Source organism: Diadema antillarum, unplaced genomic scaffold (genome assembly GCF_040938485.1).
Source record: "Diadema antillarum isolate AM-2024a unplaced genomic scaffold, OU_Dant_1.0 seq00000498_RagTag, whole genome shotgun sequence".
NCBI lineage: Eukaryota > Metazoa > Echinodermata > Echinoidea > Diadematoida > Diadematidae > Diadema > Diadema antillarum.
In genome coordinates, this window is record NW_027271457.1 from 35001 (window position 1) to 54936 (window position 19936).

Sequence of the window (19936 nt, forward strand, 5' to 3'; positions counted from 1 at the left end):
GTTTTGGCTGCCATGTTTTTTGGCTCTCCTGAACATTTGACATTTTGTAGATACAAGGTCTTGTCGCCCCAGGGACGATTTATGTAAAGAGTTTGATGGCAAATCGGAGTAAACACCATTTTTTTCTAAAATTGTAAAAGTAAGTGCATCATCAGATGATGACTCACTCTTTTCGTAGCAAGGAATACTCTCAAAGTTATGATAACCAAAAACAAATCCATATTTTTCTATTATATTTCCCTTCCTTGGCGGATTTTATCGCAAATACCCCAAATTGACAAGAATTCAGTTACGTGTAATTTGTGTGCAATCAATTCTTCATGTTTAGGTGTAATGGCGATTATGCACAGTCTGATGTAATATTGCATGGGGGATATAGGCCATCAGTAACCCATTAGTACATGTAGTGTTTCTCAAAACTTTACTAGGTTGATACAAATGTACCAACCATGTTCATAATGAGAGTATGAAGTCATTTGCTGTATTAGTGCCATACTTGTGCCATATAACCAATGCAAACAACAGATTAAAAACAAACAAACAAACAAGAAACAAACAAGAAACTGCAAAGCCTGTTTTGAAAATGATTTGAGTGATCGAAAACTGTTGTATATTTCAGCTTATACATGTACATGTCATTTGTCCTTTATCATAGATTGAATACATGAGGATTGGTCATGATGGGTCTGGACCAGGGGCAGGGTGGTTCCTGGACCAAGTGGAGATTGATGTCCCCTCCCGGGGGGAGAACTACATGTTTGCCGCACATCGCTGGCTGGCGGAGGATGAGGACGACGGCGAAATCGAGATCGAGCTCCACCCGTCAAACTTCAAGAAGTCCAAGCCCCGTGAGTGATATGAGATTTGTAGTCTCGGATTTCGAGCCTCATTTTTTTGTTTCTTGAACATTTTCCTCAGTCTGAATTGCATATAGAATAGTATAGAAAGTATAGAAAAGCTTGCATCTCTTTTAACAGTAGATGGCCCAACATCTGAATTTGTACACCTGACTATGCTTGATTATGAAGACACAAGTTTTAAAGTTTTCAGTGTTTGAATAGGAAAGACAATGAAAAAACAACAAAACACACACAGAAAAACCTTCCCACGTAACCTCAAGGAGCGTGAATGTTTAGCTTCTTTCCTTTCTTAGCTTTAGTTGGAAGCATTCGGTTTCAACCAATTTCGTCATGCAAGTTCGCACTCTGTTTATTGTGTTTTATGCACATGACAGTGTGATGTCGAAATATGACTGTCAGCAAAAAGAATTCAATTTAGTGAAATGTTGATTTAAGAGTTTTCGTTGGTTCCTTTTTTGTGCCAGTCGTGTGGATTTCAGAACAAGAAATGTCTTCAACAAGTGAAAATGCTAGTCCCATCTCCATGATTCATAAGAGTGAAATGATATATCCTTTTACTCTGAAATCCTTTTTTGACTTCTCGTCTGTTTCTTTTTGTTGTAGGAATTCCATATGAGATAACTGTGTTCACCGGTGACAGGTCAGGAGCGGGGACGGACGCCAACGTCTTCTTGACGATGTACGGTGACGAGGGAAGCAAGACGGAAGAATTCCAGTTGAGGAATAGAACAGACAACTTTGAGAGGAACATGACAGACAAGTTTAAGGTGAGAAGACGATTAGAAGATTTCTCAAGAGAGATTCGTACTGAGAGCAAGAAAGATAAAATATAGTTTTCTGGCAATATGCAATCATGGCTTTTGTGATGGCTTCACTTGGCTATTCAAAGGAAGATTTACCAAGGTCAGTCACACAGATGAAAAAATGCTTTCAAGATCATGAATCTTTGATTGAATGACATATTATAAGCTGTTTGTTTCCCCAGTAAAGTGCATTTGTAAGTAAACCAGATCATTTTGGTTAGTTTAACCCCTTTAGGATGGACTGATTTTGCTCCAGCACACATTTTCCATAGACACCTGTCGGCATGTTATACTAGGCACTAGCCTTCAATGAGTTTCTATATTGGAAAAGGTGGTGAGGTGTATCAATGTCTTCCCAGCAACACATGAGGGCGCTCTAACGTCTGTCTTGTCAATCTTTTTCTTTCTCCACAGATCGAAGCAGAGGATGTAGGCCCGCTGTCAAAGATCAGGATAGGTCACGATGGAGCGGGGCGTTTCGCCGGCTGGTTTCTAGACAAGGTCAGTACATGCTTTAATATCTCTTGTATAAATTATTTTTCCTCAAAAATGCCACCGCCCACAATACTACCCTACTTTGGCAAAAGGAAGCAAGTGACAAAAGTGACATTTCTCATAAAAGAGCAAAATGTATATGTCATTTACACTGACGTCAATGGACTATCATGATGTCTTATCTAACCTTAGTAGGATGAGTGTTTCTGCATGAAATTTCGCCTGGAAAAGAGCTCATTATGTGAATTGTGAAAACATCAATAACTCAAATTTGGATGGTATGTCACTTGCTTCCTTTTGCCAAAGTAGGGCAGAATAGTCTGTTATTAACTCCTATGTGCACGGAAATCATTTGTATTACCTAAGCCCTTTTAAAGTAAAGTTTCATGCATTTGTTTACTTGCCTGTGATGGAGAACTACTGCAAAATTCCCCAGTGCCTGGGTGTAGTGCCATAATTATGTGTGATGGATATTGTATGCTCTCAATATTTGTGCATAGTTTATCTTCGCAATTTGATGTACAAGTGCAACATATATTCCAATATTTTACAGTTTGTAATGTCCCAGTATCCTAGGAATTCTGTTGTAACATTTTTATGCCTCCGCAACGAAGTGGCCGGAGGCATTATGTTTTCGGGTCGTCCGTCCGTCCGTCCGTCCCGTTTTGTTTTTGTCGATATCTCAAGAACCATGTGGTGGTTTTACATCAAACTTGGTATGAGGGTATATCCTTAGGGGATAATACTTTGTGTGGATTTTAGGGTCACAGGGTCAAAGGTCAAAGGTCACAGATTATTTTGTGAAAAAAAATTTGAAATTTCATGTTTTTCTCCATATCTTACAAATGGTTCAAGGTATCTTCATGGAACTTAGTATATATGCTTGTACCGATGGGCAGTGATTATCTAGGGAAGTTGGGGGTCATGGGTCAAAGGTCAGGGGGTCAAAGGTCAAGGTCAGCTCCTCAAAATATCACCACTTTCCTTAAAATGCAATATGCCTGAAGGTTTTTTTTTTTTTTTTAAAACTTGATGTATGGCATGTATTACCCAATATATGTTTTGGGGGAAGTTTCTTGCCAAAAGGTCAAAGGTCAAAAGGTAAAAGGTCAAGTGGAAGTGCTAAATTGCACTTTTTCCTCCATATCTTGAAAGTAACTCAAGGTATCATCATGAAACTTACATATTTATGCATGTTCAACCTAACAGTGATTCTCTTTGGAACTGTGAGGTCAAAGGTCAAAGGCCAGGTTTAGATAATGTTATTTTCCCATTTGATACTGAAATTATACTTTTTCTCAATACCTTCAAAATTACTCAATGCATAGACTTATAAAAGGGTCAAAAGTCAAGTAAAAATCATCAGTTCCCTAAATACCTGCACTCTGACATTTTAATCATTCATCCAATTGAACCTAGTTCTAGGAAAGTGAACATTCAGCACATTTGTGTCAAACCTGTCATTTTAATATTTTGCCAATTGTGTGAAACTGTCATCACACATTGTCAAGACATTGTACTATAGACCTATTAGGAGAACCATGCATTATGGCGGAGGCATATCAGTAGCCGTAGCGATATATCTAGTTTTTTTTTTTTTTAGAGTTAACTAATACTTTTATTAGTCATAAGATTTGCAATAAGTCAAGCCCCTCTGCTCTGCCTGAAAACTTCAATTGGTACATAAATTAAATAGCATTTAAGAGTCAATGTGAGTGTCCCTTTTGATGATGCCATGTCAAAATTTAGAAATGTTATTTTTTCTATTAGTTATATTGTGTCTGAGAACCACAAATAAAGTACAACATCAGAGTTCCAGCGTAACAGATGTGCTGTGTGCAATTAATTTATTTCAGATCTGCCTATTAGGAAGATTTGAATATTCAGGATTTCATGTCTATATGGCCACCCTATCATCCCTATCATTCCAGCCAATTATGTCGAGAATTAATATTCCATCTTTCATCCTCACCTCAGGTGATAATTGAGCGGTTCCCACCGAAGCGGAAAAAGCAGCGACACTCCAAGTCCAAGTCTAAATCCAAGACCAAGACGAACAAGGGCAAGAAGCGCAAGGAGGACCGTCGCCGCGGAGACAAGAACGGCAATGACGATTACAGGAGGTACAGCGATGATGATTTTGAGGAAGAGGATGAGGAGGAAGACAAGAATTCAATCTCTGAAGAGGAGGAGGAGGAAGGAGGGAGAGAGGAGGGTGGAGCCCCACCGGAGACGGACAAGTGTGTCTTCCTGTGTAATAGGTGGCTGGCCCGGAGCGAGGACGATGGGCAGATTGTGAGGGAGCTGGTTCCTACTGACATGAATGGCAAGCTGCTTCGGAGGAACTCTCTCATCAGTGAGTCTCCCTCTCTCGACCATTTTACAGTGTCCCTTTTTCTCCTTATTAACCCCGACCCTCCCCCTTTTAAAAATACAAAAAAGAAAAGGTTAGATGACAACAAAACCAAGGCTCAAAAAAGAAAATCACTACAAATTTAGAAAACGCTACATGGTTTGGGGTTTAGAAACTATATGATCAATTAAACATTATAGATTTTTTTTTTTTTTCTAATTTATTCTTTGCCCTTCTGCGATGGCATTCTGGTCAGCTTGGATACAGGAGAGAGGCATTGAACTTAAACGTGTGATGAATTCACCTCTTCCTCATGAACAGATAAGTTCTCTACCTCTCTTTCCCTTCCCCTACCAGTGAGAACATACAAGGTTCACATCTTTACCGGGGACATCTTCCAGGCAGGGACTGATGCCAACGTCTTCATCAACGTCTACGGGGAGAAGGGTGACACGGGGGAGCGCAGCATGAAGGACTCAGAGACGAGTGTGAACAAATTTGAGAGGAATCAGGTGGGTAGTTTGTCTAGAGTGCAGATGATCTTTGACCTGATACTGTAAAAGTGGATATTTTTGCACGACTAATTTTTCGCGCTTGGCCGGGTAACAAGAGTTTCGCGTGTTTTTAATTCCGCGGAATCAAGACATCACGCACAGGAACATATGGCAAGCAAAAATATTTGTGTGCTTTTATTTTTGCGCTAGTTTCTGGTTGTGCGAAATGCGCGAAAATTTCAACACCGCAAAAATTTCCACTTTTACGGTAAATAACTTAAAGAATTACCTAAGGCAAAATGACAAACATGTAGGGAAGCTATCACATGAGGGTTGCACACAACAAGCACAGTCTGAGGAGGGCTAGGGACACAGGACAATGAAAACAAAAGGAGTTGGTTGAAAGTCAAAGGCAAGGAGCCCAACAGGTATTAGAGAGTAGGATTAAAGCAGGGGGGGGGGGGTGAACAGACGAAAGGCAGAGGTGAACCAACAGCTTTGCTCAGGCTGTCACTATTCACTCTTTTCCTATTCTTTATCCTTCTGTTCTGTATCTTGTTTGATGTTACCTCCCTATTCATCTTTTCCCTTCACAGGTTGCCCCCTATGATCATTGGGATGATCACTGGCCCACCTCTGCCTTCTGTCCGTTCACCCCCTTGCTTTAATCCCTTCCCTTACCTGTTTGGCTCCCTGCCTTTGACTTTCAACCCACCCCTTTTGTTTTCATTGTTCTGTGTCCCTAGCCCTCCTCAGACTGTGTATGTTGTGTGTAATCCATCATGAGTCTGATAAAGCAAACTGGTTACCTACATGCTGTACATTCACTCAAGAAGCAGACATCGCCCACCCAAATCATGAAATAGAAAAGGAATAGAGAAAGTAGAGCACAATATGCTTGTGAAATAAAGAGCCTATATTTTCAGATATGCCAAGTTCAAAGAATTTTTGTGAGTGAGATTTTCATGACTCGGCCTCTTGGCGCCTGCGCATGCGCGTACGAACGAGGGGGGTTTCCCCCCTCCCATGGTTGGGAGCTTTATTTAACTCTTAACGTGCCATGGTCGCCGAACGGCGACCTTAGTCCTACAAACCAGTCCTACAAACCAGTCAGCATACCGCAACCTCCACTCAACAGAAACTGCCTTGTTGAAAGTGCTCAACGATCTCCTTCTTGCTGTCGACAAGGGCAATGAGGCTGCTCTTCTTCTTCTTGACTATTCGGCTGCGTTTGACACGCTCGACCACACGTTGCTACTACAACGACTTAGTAATGACTACTCCATCACAGGCACTGCCATCCAATGGATCAAGTCATATCTTCAAGATCGCACACAGAGGGTGATAATCAATGGGACCTGTTCACGTCCTAGTCCTATCAGCTGCGGAGTTCCGCAAGGATCCGTTGCCGGCCCCCTTCTTTTTCTCCTCTATACAGGTCCACTCACCAGAATCATCAATTGTCATCATGGAGTCAACTACGCTATGTATGCTGACGACACTCAAATTTACATAACTATGTCACCTGGCGATAGGATTGCTGCTGTTAATTCACTGAGAGAATGTCTCAACGACATCAAAGCCTGGTCCACTGCCAACAGACTCCGTCTGAACGAAGACAAGTCTGAACTCATCCATTTCTCATCACAGTTTAGGAGCACAGTTCCTCTACCAGATCTAACTACTCGGGATGGGATTATTAAGGTCTCTGACTGTGTTAGAGACCTTGGCTTTACTTTGGACAAACACTTAACTCTTAAACACCATATCACAAACATTTGTAAGTCTGCATCATGGGGTATTTTCAAAATAGGGAAGATCAGGCGTCTGCTTGATCAATCATCAGCTGAGCGGCTCGTCCATGCCTTCGTCTCCTCCTATCTGGACTACTGCAACTCCCTCCTTGCCGGCCTCCCTCTTTCTCACATATCCCCTCTCCAACGTATCCAAAATTCAGCCGCTAGATAAGTCTCCCTTAGTAGGAGACATGACCATATATCTCCTGTTCTCCGCTCACTACATTGGCTTCCAGTCCATTCCCGTATTACTTTCAAAATCCTACTTCTGACGTACAAAATCACACATAATCTTGCACCCATATATCTTCAAAACCTAGTCTCTCTCCGCTCCTCCTCTTCTGCCAGACCCCTCCGTTCATCTTCCTCTCTCCAATTACTTCATGGCCCACGTACAAAAACCCGTTATGGTGACCGAGCCTTCTCTTCCATTGCTCCCACTCTTTGGAATAAACTCCCTCTGTATATTCAGAATGCCTCATCTGTCGGATCATTTAAAATTCTTCTTAAAACTCACCTGTTTAATCAGTTGTAATTTTTTTTTTTTTTTTTCTCCTGGAGGCGCACACAGTTATCAATTATTGTACCATTGTATCACATGTATTTTTCTTTTCTTTTCTTTTCTTTCTTCTTCTTTTGTTACTGTTAATGCTGATTTTGTTAATGTTATTGTGTTTTCTAATCTATTTGTATGAGTAGCAAAGTGCGCTTAGAAACGTCAGTATGAAGCGCCATATAAATGCAATTATTATTATTATTATTATTACGTGCCATGGTCGCCAATCGGCGACTAAGAAGAGCGCGAAAAAAATTGGTCATTTAAGTTCTCGTGGTACCATAATACGTTACACCAAGAAACTGCCACTGATATGTACTGGTAGCTGATTAGCATAGGCATCATTTGCACTAAAAATATGAGTATACTTGCATAGGAAAATGTTGAGTAAATACATGTTTTTTCAGCAAGATGTATTTTTTTCGCGTCGGGAAAATCGGCAGAGAGCGCACCCTCTGCGAGCTGTATATAGATCAAAATTCTCATTGATAAACCACGCGTGTGTATGCTACTGAATTTGCGTGTGTTGTCTATGCATTTCCACTCGCATTGTTCTGCTTGGGTGCTCTCCTGCGGGAGCAACTTTCATTTTGTCCCTCAAAGAGGGTCAAGCTTTCGTTCGTCGGTCAAGTCTTTCATCCTTTTGTCTTGGTGAACTTCACTAATCGTCCCCACGCTAGCACCTATACAAAGGAAGAACACGCTTTTGTTCTTGTCTATGCACATGTACAGTGGACGGAAAGTAGACCTGTAAACAAAGGCCTGCCGATTTCAATAGAGTGCGCCCGCCTGCAGTCTGCATAGACAAAAGAAGGATTAGTAGGTGCTTCCTTCTCAAGTGGACAAAAGACACTATTCCAGGACCCGGGATTTACTTTAGTTTCAAATACAAGATCTGGGACTACAGGACTTAGATTTGGGAATGAATTACCGAGGCAGAAAAAGAAATTGAAAAGACAAATTGAACTGCCAATTTCTTTGGAATTATACAACTCTAGAAGACAAATGTGTTATCATTTGAAAGAGGAAATGTAGCTCTAAATTTTTCTCACAGAGTCAAGGGAGCGTTCTATTGAAGAATAATCATGACTGACTCTTTCTTTACATACTACACAAAAATTTATATTAACTTTTTAATGATATCGATTATTTGTGCAATATTTCAGGTTCAGATAGATATTACAGCAAACTGACTACATGACACGAAAGACCAATTATTTCTTGATATTTGTTGTGTAGAACTCAATTCAAAACAGTCAATAGTTTCAAAGATATGACACTTTGAAATTACATTGTCAATCCAGTTCGAAAACTTTCTGGCGTTGGGTAAAAACGTCTGGCACGTTAGGGGTTTCGGGTCTGGCACATTAAGAGTTAATTATTAGCTCTTAATGTTGCAATCTGGTGCATACTTCAGTGACTATTTTTTACTTATTATGAAAGACAAAAGGGAAATATACTTTCAATTGCAACTATCACTTTAATCCTTTGAGCTATGCTCTTTGTTTTTGGCCCAAGTTGCAGACTTCACCCGATGCGTGAGAAAAATGGGTGCCATGCGTGAGATCGTGAGACAGACCCTAAATGCGTGAGTCTCAAGCAGAATTGGTGAGACTTGGTAGCTCTGTATTTTGGAAAAATAAAAGTTTACTTTGTACTTTGTTTTAAAAATGACTACGAGACACCTCAACCAATTTTGAAAGTGGGGAAAGAGTTGAGTAATCCCATCTACCAGAATCAAAGTAACATAAATAACATTTATTAGGAAATGGATGGCTCTCTGCATTTATTTTGATAGGAAAAGAATGTAAAGAAAAAGCAGGGTTGCAAATATTGGTGATTACTGAAAATATATCTTGGCTTGATTATACCTATTCGTGTATTTCTACCATAAATTAAATAAAATGACCCCCAAAACACAGAGAATGTGTCTATCTCTACCCTGTAGGAAGATGTCTTCACGATGGAAGCAGCTGACCTCGGTGTGCTGAAGAAGGTGAAGATTCGCCATGACAATGCAAACGTGGGCTCTGATTGGTTCCTGGACAGGGTCGAGATTGAGGACCCAAAGAACAATGTCAGGTGAGAGTAGTGACATCTACAGAGAACTTTGTCATGATATACAAGAGAGAATAAATGCTGTGTAAGTAATCCTGTGGTATTAGATGTTTGGTCTGGAATTCAGTATAATCAGGAACTACTTGTGTTTGTAAAACATATGCATGAGGCATTGAAATAATAGCAATATTTTCATCAATTTCCAGTAGTAGTAGCATATCTTTGGTACCAATAAATTAACAGATTGAAGTGGTGGTATAGTTTTTGTTTATGAGATAGTAAGGAACCTCTTATAGAATATATAAAAAAAAAAACAACAGCATGTAATTCTAAGATGAATTGAAAGTTTATTTGATTAAAAATTGTTTTGAAATCACTTGAGTAATGTCCTGTCCAAATCCAAGCTGTCTTACCCCCCAAGATGAAGCCACAGTGGCATGTTAAAAGGAAAGATGATCCCATCTGGTATAGTGCTTCGTCTGCCATGTTTTTTTTTGCTTTCCCAAACATTTAACAACTTTGAGATACAAGATTTTGTTGTCCCAACAGCGACATGCGTGCTTGGCATTGTTTTTATGGTTACACTTTGTTCATTTTCCTTTAATTCTCAGATACTACTTCCCCTGTCAGAGATGGCTGGCCACGAATCGAGATGATGGTCAGATAGCCCGCGAGCTCATCCCCGTCGAGAAGGAGGTGATCGCCCGTGCCCTCCAGCGCAGGAAGTCGTCGACGTCGATCCGTGAGGACATCGGTCTCGAGTTGAAGTGTAAGCTTCAGACTTGTGTTTTCAGTTCCAACCTCAAGTTTGATTTCTAGTGGAGCACTCTGAATTGAAATGCTAGGCTCTAGCTCTTGTATTCACTATTCATAAATGTACGGACTACTCTTTACCATAAGAGGAATATCAAGAATATTTTAGATTACTTTTAATATGACTTTAATGAAAAAAAAAAATCTAATATTTTATTAGATGATCTAGAATGCTACATTGATATCCATTAAAGTGTAAAAAAGTATGGAGCAATCTAGACTAATACATTTATGATTCTGATAACACATCATGAATGGTGCCTGTGCAAATTGTTCAAAAGGGGAAAATGGAATACACAGTAGTCTGGTTGGAATTTCATCCTGCCCTTTTAATTTTGCTTAATGGCAACGGTATTCAACTACATTGTACATTTGTATATGAAAACTTTCAATCTTGATATGTGATAGGTAATACGTACACTGTATTTGTAGAACTTCAGCGGACTGTTGCAGATAGCTTCAGGGGATGAAAATTATTTAGTATGCATTTATACACTCGTATAATGATCAGTGTATATCAGTAACTAGCTTGCCTAATACTTTTTAATAGTATATTTTGTTTTTTCATGCAATGATTTCTTTTTTTTTTCACTCTTTTTTTCACAGCTACCATGCAAACATTCAATGTGTATGTGACAACGTGTGACGAGAGAGGTTCTGGCACCGATGCCAACGTCTACATCACGCTGTACGGAGAGAACGGCGACACTGGCAAACACTTCCTCAAGGCGTCCAAGACGCACCGCGACAAGTTCGAGCGGGGGAACACCGACGAGTTTGTCGTCGAAGCGGTCGACATTGGAGAACTTGAAAAAGTCAGGTATGGAAAAGAGTGCCTTAACACTATGATCTCTCTTGAATATGTATGCACCTTGAATTAGCACATCCTGCTGTTAAATGAATTGTCAGAGCCGTAGGGTGAAGATTGTTGCAGTGTACTAAAGTATTGTGAGCTGTTTCAGCCCTTTGCTTATAAGAAACCAATATGTCATATATTAACTTTATATAACTTTGCCATTAATCAAACTGGATGGATTAAATGCTACATGATTATTGCCATCATTATGTTTTCAAAAAAGGACACAGGATCTCGAAGAAAGCATATTTGTTCAGAAAAGGAAAAAGAGACTTCCATCTCACGTATCGTATTTCATTTCATTTAGTTGTACTTTGAAACTCATTAAGTTTACCAAGTTTGAGTATAACAAACAAAAATGCATGAAATGAAGTCTGATAGTGACGGAATCTTGAGAAGCACAGAAACCATTTTTTCTTTTTCAGCGGTATTATTTACCAAGATTTCAATATCAAAATGTGTCATATGACTTAGCTTTACCTGTAGGACCAGCAGCCACGAAAACTTGGAGAGCTAATACCTAATTGTAGTTGCTTTTCATCTGGAAAATTAGCATAAGTCTTTATCAATTTTAGGATCGGCCATGACAACTCTGGGGGCTTCGCGGGCTGGAAGCTGGAGAAGGTTGAAATTGATGCGCCCTCTCTTGGCCGGCGATGGTGCTTCCCCTGCGGCCGATGGCTGGACAAGGGAGAGGACGATGGACTCATTGAGAGAGAACTCTTCCCCGTCGAGTCTAGGATGGAAGAATATGAGAAACGTAAGTGCCACATGTATTAATATGTCCACTGATGAATCACTGTTTATAATTTAGTAGGTCCGATGATAAATCCTGATATGTGTATGTTCTTGTGGAATCAGGGAAACCTGACAGGTAGAGGTTTAAAGGAAACCCAAACCCAAAGAGAAATGTGGATTGAGTGAAAGCAGCAACATTAGTAGAGCATACTGTAAAAGCAGATATTTTCGCACGACTGATTTTTTGCGCTCGGCCCGGTAAGATGAGTTTCGCGTGTTTTTAATTCCGCGGAATCAAGACAGTAAGTACTGGAACATATGGCATGCAAAAATTTCGCATGTTTTTATTTTCGCGCTAGTTTCTTGTTGCGCGAAATGTGTGAAAATGTCAACACCACGAAAATTTCCACTTTTACAGTATCAGTGAAAGTTTGAGGAAAATCGGACAATCGATGCAAAAGTTATGAATTTGTAAACTCTTGGTGTTGGAACCTCTGGATAAGGAGACTACTATATGTGTAGACAGCAATATACAGAAAATATGAAGGGAATTCAACAAAAATTAATTTTTCATGAAAATTACACATTCCATCAACTTGATGCTGACATAAAAGTGTATTTTAAAGCAATTACTTCCCCTGCTTTCTGAAAGCGATTAGTCAATTGCTCTTTCATTATGCTAGAAAAGTGAATTTTTTATGGAATTTTCTTTGTAATTTCTTTATATTGTTGTCCACACTACATATGTCATAATCTCCAGTAGTCTCATCCAGCAGTTCCAAAACCAAAAACTGTAAATATTCATAACTTTTGCATCGATTCTCTGAGTTTCCTTAAACTTTCACTGATGTGTTCCATTAACGTTGCTGCTTTCATTCAATCTACATTTCCCTTTCGGTTTTGGCTCCCTTTATCAATGCATTGAATAGACATCAAGCTCATCGTGTAAGGCCTTAGTGACATGCATTGTAAAATCTTAAAAGGTAGTGGTATTGGCCAACCAGTGTATTCAAAATGCTGTGTGCATTGTATACCAGATGTGATTCCACAGTAAGCATCTAAACAGTTGTTAAAGTAGGATAGGACATGTAGCTCATGCTACTCCCAATGCCCATTCATTTTCCCCCAGACGTTCCGTACGAGGTGACCGTGTACACCAGCGACGTGAATGGGGCGGGCACTGACGCAGACGTCTTCATCGTGCTGTACGGCCGTGAGGTGGTGACGGTCCAGAAGAGCCTTTGTGATAACAAGAAGAAGAGGAAGGAGTGCTTCGAGAGGAGTGCCGTCGACAAATTCATCGTCGAGGTATCGTAGAATCGTTTAAAATCACACAACACTCAGGGGCGGATTGAAGAATTCCACAAAGGGGAGGTGCCTTTACAAAATTAAAGGGGACGCACAACCCCCGCTTCGTTTTCCTTTCTTTTTATTTCTTTTGTTTCAACAAAAAAATAAAAGGGGCGCGAGCCTGGTGCTCCCCCGCCCTGATCCGCGACTGCAAGACTGATAATATGTGTATCCCCGAGCAGTAGGAAATGATTTCAAATGCAATTATACACAAAATGGAGAAGCAGCATTTCATTACAAAAGGCAGTCATTTTCCAATTTCGATGATAAAAAACTGTTTCAGATATAAAATGTCCAACTGGTATAAACAGACCGACTGAGATAAACAACTCTTTCCGAGACATGATGTTTTTTTTTAATTTTGTCTTTATACATGTTCAGAAAACTATTTGCAAACCCATTGTTATGGATTATGATGGCGTACGCTTGGTGACAGTCTGCACATACTATACAAAAAACAACAAAAATGACAAAATAGACGTAGCAGAAATTTAAAAACAGAATCCTGTTCAGAGTTTTTTATCCCCCTTCATTTGTCCTCTGAAGGTAATTTAATTTTAAAAATTGCAGGGCATAAATTCATTATAGATTCCATGTATTGCAGATTGCCGGCTGTAAAAACAAAAAACAGAACAAAAGAGCAAAGAGAAGAAGCTATTTGTCTAGTAGGTATTGAATCAAAATGCTTTGTAATAACTGACTGCATACTAGAAGCCTCATTATGCTCACATCATTGTAATCATTTTGAAATATCTGATGCCCTTCCTCTTTGATACCAGCTGGAAGATGTTGGGGACACCATTGAGAAGATAAGAATCGGCCACGACAACTCTGGCTTTGGAGCAGCGTGGCACCTGAACAAGGTCGAGATACGGAAACTGCTGGACAACAAAAAGGTCAGATGTGATTCCATTTTTTAACTCTGGGTAGAGATACTCATATGTCACAATTTAGCATCTCTTTGGACAAATGTATAAGTACTTGCAAGAATGTGGAGATGATTAAAAATCAGTGAATATATTTGTGAGAAAGGAAGATGAAATGGCTAGCTTATATACAGTTTCATGAAGCAGTTTGTTTTGTATGTGTGAATTGTGTCATTTTGTCAACATAGACAGGGTTCCTTTCATTCTGATCTTATTAAATGAACTCTGCCAAACTTCTTACAATACACACTCAGATAATTGAGGTCAGATGATTAAGATGAATTCTGTGTGATGTCCTAATGTTTCTGCTCCTGATTACCTTTCATAATGTACCCTGTCACTGTTTCCCCTGCTGTTCTCTCATCAAAGGGATCGAGAACGTACGTCTTCCCTTGCAACCGCTGGTTCTCCCGCAAGGAGGACGACGGGGAGGTCATTCGCGAGCTCGTTCCCGACTCGATCACGGAGGAGAAGCTGAAGAAGGACGGAACGACGAAGACGAAGGAGATAAAACAGGAGAAATTGACAAGTATGACGCATTGTACCTATCTGCCTACATCATGTACAGTGTATGCTCCTGTAGACCTTTGTGTCAAAAGCATTTTAGTTGATATCTTTCACTGGAAATTTGACTATAATAAAGTGGGTCTCTGATTTCGTCAAGAATATCCATGATGGTATTTGTTGACAAAGTTTCATGTTTGTTTAATATTCCCTTTTCACATTGTTTTTTTTTTTTCAGTGGGTTTAAGTAGAACTAGGTAAGTTATTCCAAAAGAAACAAATTGACCTGAGTTAAAGAATTTTTAAAATTCCATCGTTAAATGTACATGCAGTTGACATTTTTTTTTCTTCTTTGCCAATATCAGAATGCATCATTACATAACAGTAACATACTTTTTCTCTTTAGCCGTATGTACTTTGCTGTTGATGAGAAACATTGCAGAAAAGAGGTTGAAATGTCCATGAGAGATCAACACAGCAAGTCAAAGGAGAACTGTCTTGTCTTGCTCCTGGGTTAGGAAACTTCATTACCCTAATACATCGCCTTTTTCTTTTCTGCATTCCATAGAGCGGCAGTACAAAGTCCTCGTGTACACGGGCGATGTGTTCCGGGCCGGGACGGACGCGAACGTCTTCGTCACGGTCTTCGGCGAAAACGGGGATAGCGGCGAGAGACAGCTGAGGAACTCAGAGACGTACAGCGACAAGTTTGAGAGAGGACATGTGAGTACTGATAGTGTCTAGTTTACTGTGGCATTTAAAAATTGCAATCAATTGTTCCAAATCTGTTACAAAAATCATTTTTTTTTTTTCACTTGAAAAGTTAAAACATATGCCATTTCCTTCTTAACCCATTGAGGACGGACTGATTTTGCTACAAAACGCATTTCTCATAGACACCTGCCCGAGTATACTCTGGACTCATCCTCAATGGGTCAACTGATTAGTGACGTACCAGAGAAAGGTTTAATAAGTGGTTAGTTGTACGTGGGAGTGAAATGGATTCATTTTCATTTGAGTGATGCTTGCTGTTACATGTGAAATTTAGGTAGTGCAGGGAGTGAGTAACAGATTTTCATAGCATTGTTGTGTCTCTATTAGCCTTCACGTGCATGTGAGGTGACCATGTTCATCTACAGTCTTTCTGACATATTAAAAACAAATGATTTGTTAATTTCACTCCTGAGTAACATATCTTGAATTAATGGCCCTACACTGTAGGTTTGAAATGATTAGCACACATATATTTTTGCCGTCTCTCCCGATAGTGTGACAAGTTTAGCATCGAAGCCGTCGATCTCGGCAAGCCTTTCAAAGTCAAGGTGCGTCATGACAACTCGGGCTTCAACGCGGCCTGGTTCCTGGACCGCATCGAAGTCATTGACGATGACGGCGATACGTATCACTTCCACTGTGAGCGATGGCTGAGCAAGAAGAAAGACGACGGAAAACTGGAAAGATCTCTTTATGTAAAGGTACAGTGCATGTTCCATTTCCACCAATTCTTCACAGGTGATGAAATATAAAGGGAGCTATTTTGTTTTACATTAATAACTCTATAACAATTCATTTGTGTTATATATTCATTCTGTAACATCAATTTACAGTCCGTACTTAAATGAAATGCAGTGAAGTGTAAGAAATTACACCCATGCTCTGGATGATGTCCTACATGTATTACTGCATATGGATATAATCTGAAGTATCTGTGTATGCATGGATGTTAATTTAACTGTGGTCTCAAAGAAAAACATTGAATGCATGCTAAATGACCTCAAAGCTTTATCTTCCTAATCAGTAAAAGCGGTAGAGTCTGCGGGAAAGGAAGAGAAATGTAGTTTCAGATCTGTTAATCTATTTGAGAAATTTATAAGTGGAAATTGAGCGAAGAAAATAGGATTCCATCTGGATATGTACCCGAGACCTCCGGATTGCTTGCCTGGTGCTCTACCTACCGAGATGTAAAAAGCCCTAGTTCAGTGCTCGTCCCGGAAACCCTAAGTTCTCAATGCTCAAATGGTCAGAAGTTATAGCTATTTGAGAATTAAATTAGAAATCTTGCAGCAACGCTGTGCAGAAATTTCTAGATTCCACTGCTCCCTCTTCATCATGATTGATTGATTGATTGATTGATTGATTGACTGACTGACTGATGGATGGATGGATGGATGGATGGATGGATGGATTGATTGAATGGTGTATTGATCATGATGATAATAATATGATTGTGCACAATCCAGGGCTACGACGGAGACATGTCTAGCACCAGCACACTCAACACGCTCCACCGCAGCAAGTCGACCAGCTCCCTGAAGTCAAACGCCTCAGACAGTCCCCGCCAGCTCACACGCAGGAAATCCATGCTGGAAATGCCGGAATTTGACGGACCGAGTGAGTTAACCCTTAGTCTGCCAGGGACTTTGGACAGTGTGTACAATGCTTTGGGTATTCTTTGTGCCAGTATAGGCACTCAAGAGTGCACAGAGGGTTAATCAGTCAGTTTGACTTTAAACCCTTTAGTTTGATCTGCTTGTCTCCGCCCCTAAGATGGTGACAAGACATTTCTTCCTGCGACAGTTGCTCTGGTCTTATTTTCTCCAAGGACTGAGGGTTAATGTTGTGATAGGATTTTAGATTTTATATGATGTGAGGTTACGGTTGCCTGTGGGGTAGAATTTATGCTTGGCTTTTAATAGCATGCAGAAATTCCATGGGAGCAATAATTGTCAGTCGCAGAAGCAAATGTCATGGAGCCATCAAAGTCTTCGTTTCACCAAAGCTGCTCAGCTATGTTTTGTCTGGAGAATAGCAAAGTCTTCCTAATTTGGCAATTATTTTTCTCCCTGTGACATGCATGTCACACAAAAGTATATTATGGTATTCTGCAATTGCTTTTTGATTGGCAAGTAAAATCAAATGAATCAGTCGACATCTGTTCCATGAAAATGAAGGTAAATGCTTTTCCGTCTCTCACCCAGGCAAGAAACTGTGCCGGTAACATGTATCTGTGTTCCACTGTAATACAGTGTATGAGCACAGATGTATCAGATGCACTTACAGTCTATTCAAATATCATTTAATTTGTCATGACCTCATTTGTGCAAGCTCCTGTTAAAGTGAAGATTTAAAATCATGATTGGAATGTACTGGAAATGATTTCTCAGTGTTTTCAACTGCTGATCTTGACCTCTACAGCCATTCCGTACACCATCAAGTTGACAACAGGTTTAGAGGAAGACATGGGGACTGAGGCAAACATCTTCATCACCATCATGGGAGCCAAGAAGAAGAAGACAACAGGTGATTGCTCTTGTACTGTTATTGAAGTCATTTTCTTTTATGCACTTCAGTGTAGAGAAAGGTCCATTAGACTTGTGTATTTGTCTTTTTCGTGCAGATTTTCATTTTCATGTACACCAGTTTCATTGTTAAGTAACTTGCTTGCAGTATCGCAAAAGTGGACATTTTCGCAGGGTGCAAATTTTTTGCGCATTTAGACCAGGAACCAGCGCAGAAATAAAAACACACAAATATTTTGCATGTCATGTGTTCTACTAATGAATGCCTTTCCTCTGTGGAATTGAAAACGCACAAAAATTCAGCTGACCCGGACAAGCGAGAAAAATTACTCATGCAAAAACATCGAATGTTGCATTAAGTAGCATTGATTCTGCAGTTATGCAATGCATCTAGTAGAGGATTCAATTCTGTTGCACTGTCAGGCAGCCAGTGGTCCAATTTCTATAATATTTCTGAGAGCTACTGTAAGTGTTGTAGATCCACCTACTTGAATGATGACCAAAGATTTTGTTATGGGAAAGAGTGATAGCTGATGCTCAAACCTTCCCAGGACTGGGAATCAATATTTTAATGCAGAATAAGTGCTAGCCAAAGCATGATATACCAGTGATCCCCCACCAACCCCCATCAGATGCACAAATGGTGATTATTCAGGTGACATGTTATTTGGCATAGATACAGTTTGACCATTCTTCTGTACCTTTTTCTGAAGATATGAGTTATAGCACTGGCACCGAACTTGAAATCACCCCCTGTATATTCTCTGATTTTCACAGGCAAGCTGCCCCTTCAGCTGGTTGGCAAGAAGTCTCTGGAACCCTCGTCAGTGGAAACTTTCTCCGTCGAGGCTCCCGATGTCGGCGATGTCCACAAAGTAGAGGTCAGTTTCCTTGGGGCATGTACTGTTCCATACACTGCTCCCTAGTAATGTGAATGATTGTTAATTAATATTTTCTCCGTTTGTATTGATTTATTACCTCCGCCAAGGGAGGAGGTTATGTTTTCATTACCGTTGGTTTGTTTGTTTGTTTGTTTGTTTGTTTGTTTGTTTGTTTGTCCGTTGTGCACGGATTTGGATGAAACTTGCAGGAAAGGTTGAGAATGACACAAGGAACAGGTGATTAGAGTTTGGTAGTGATCCGGAATTTTTTAATGGATTTTATGAAGGATTTTTGATATTTTGGCAGGTAGGGTCAATGAACTTAAGAGTTCACGCTGCACATTTTTGAGGTTTTTATTAAAACTTGTTCCTGTTGATATGGTTGGGTTTATGCATTTGATAATTTATTTTTTTTCTTCTTCTTCTTCTGGAAACTTACGTGTTTCACTTTTCTTTTTGTTGTGGAGGGGGTTGGTAAGGAAGAGCTAGGTATCATATTGACAATAAAAGCTGAGGAAGATCAAGGCATAGTTTGGAAACAATGTTAAAAAATAATCCAGATATTGCTACAATTACCATCAATACATACAGTTAGAGGTCAGTAGTCCATCTATGACAAAATCCAAACAAAGTTCAGACATTGTTGAGGCTTAATCCAGACTTGTTTGTTATTGGCCAATACTGGAATGACCTGCTAAAGAATCCCATCTTTAATGGATTATTCTCATTGTCTGTACCACTTTCAGATCGGCCATGATGGTGTCACTCCCCAGGAAGGCTGGTACCTGGAACAGGTGGAAATAGACACACCCACCCTGGGCAAGCACTACCTGTTGCCGTGCCAACGCTGGTTGTCCCGGGACAAGGACGACGGTCAGACCTCCCGTGTGCTGATCGTGGAGGATGGCCAGAAGATGGAATACAAGCCCAGTGAGTGTCCAATGCATAGACAGCTCTGCTCATCCCAGGACAGAGGATTGTATTCCATCCCCTGGATGCTCCTTAATAGTTATACTGTCTATCAGTAGCTGAATGGATGCCTTATCTGTTGCATTTCCACTTGTTCTAATAAAGACTGTATATAGCAGTTACAATCCAAGATACATGTATGTTACTCGTCTTTTCACTCAGGTACAGTGTACTCCTTTATTATC

At 40.0% G+C, this 19936-nt stretch overlaps 1 protein-coding gene across 1 annotated transcript in view; it reads left to right on the forward strand.

The window, feature by feature from the left end:
* Positions 1-19936, forward strand: part of LOC139733830 (lipoxygenase homology domain-containing protein 1-like) — a 61576-nt gene that overhangs the window by 29942 nt on the left and 11698 nt on the right. Inside the window, exons 21-38 of the mRNA XM_071644636.1 lie at positions 656-848; positions 1464-1627; positions 2078-2164; positions 4136-4514; positions 4869-5023; positions 9306-9439; positions 10027-10184; positions 10835-11048; positions 11660-11844; positions 12952-13130; positions 13952-14068; positions 14468-14627; positions 15171-15325; positions 15871-16077; positions 16843-16993; positions 17798-17902; positions 18679-18782; positions 19529-19712. Of these exons, the coding sequence (XP_071500737.1) occupies positions 656-848; positions 1464-1627; positions 2078-2164; positions 4136-4514; positions 4869-5023; positions 9306-9439; positions 10027-10184; positions 10835-11048; positions 11660-11844; positions 12952-13130; positions 13952-14068; positions 14468-14627; positions 15171-15325; positions 15871-16077; positions 16843-16993; positions 17798-17902; positions 18679-18782; positions 19529-19712 (3031 nt within the window). The remainder of the gene's footprint in view (positions 1-655; positions 849-1463; positions 1628-2077; positions 2165-4135; positions 4515-4868; positions 5024-9305; positions 9440-10026; positions 10185-10834; positions 11049-11659; positions 11845-12951; positions 13131-13951; positions 14069-14467; positions 14628-15170; positions 15326-15870; positions 16078-16842; positions 16994-17797; positions 17903-18678; positions 18783-19528; positions 19713-19936) is intronic.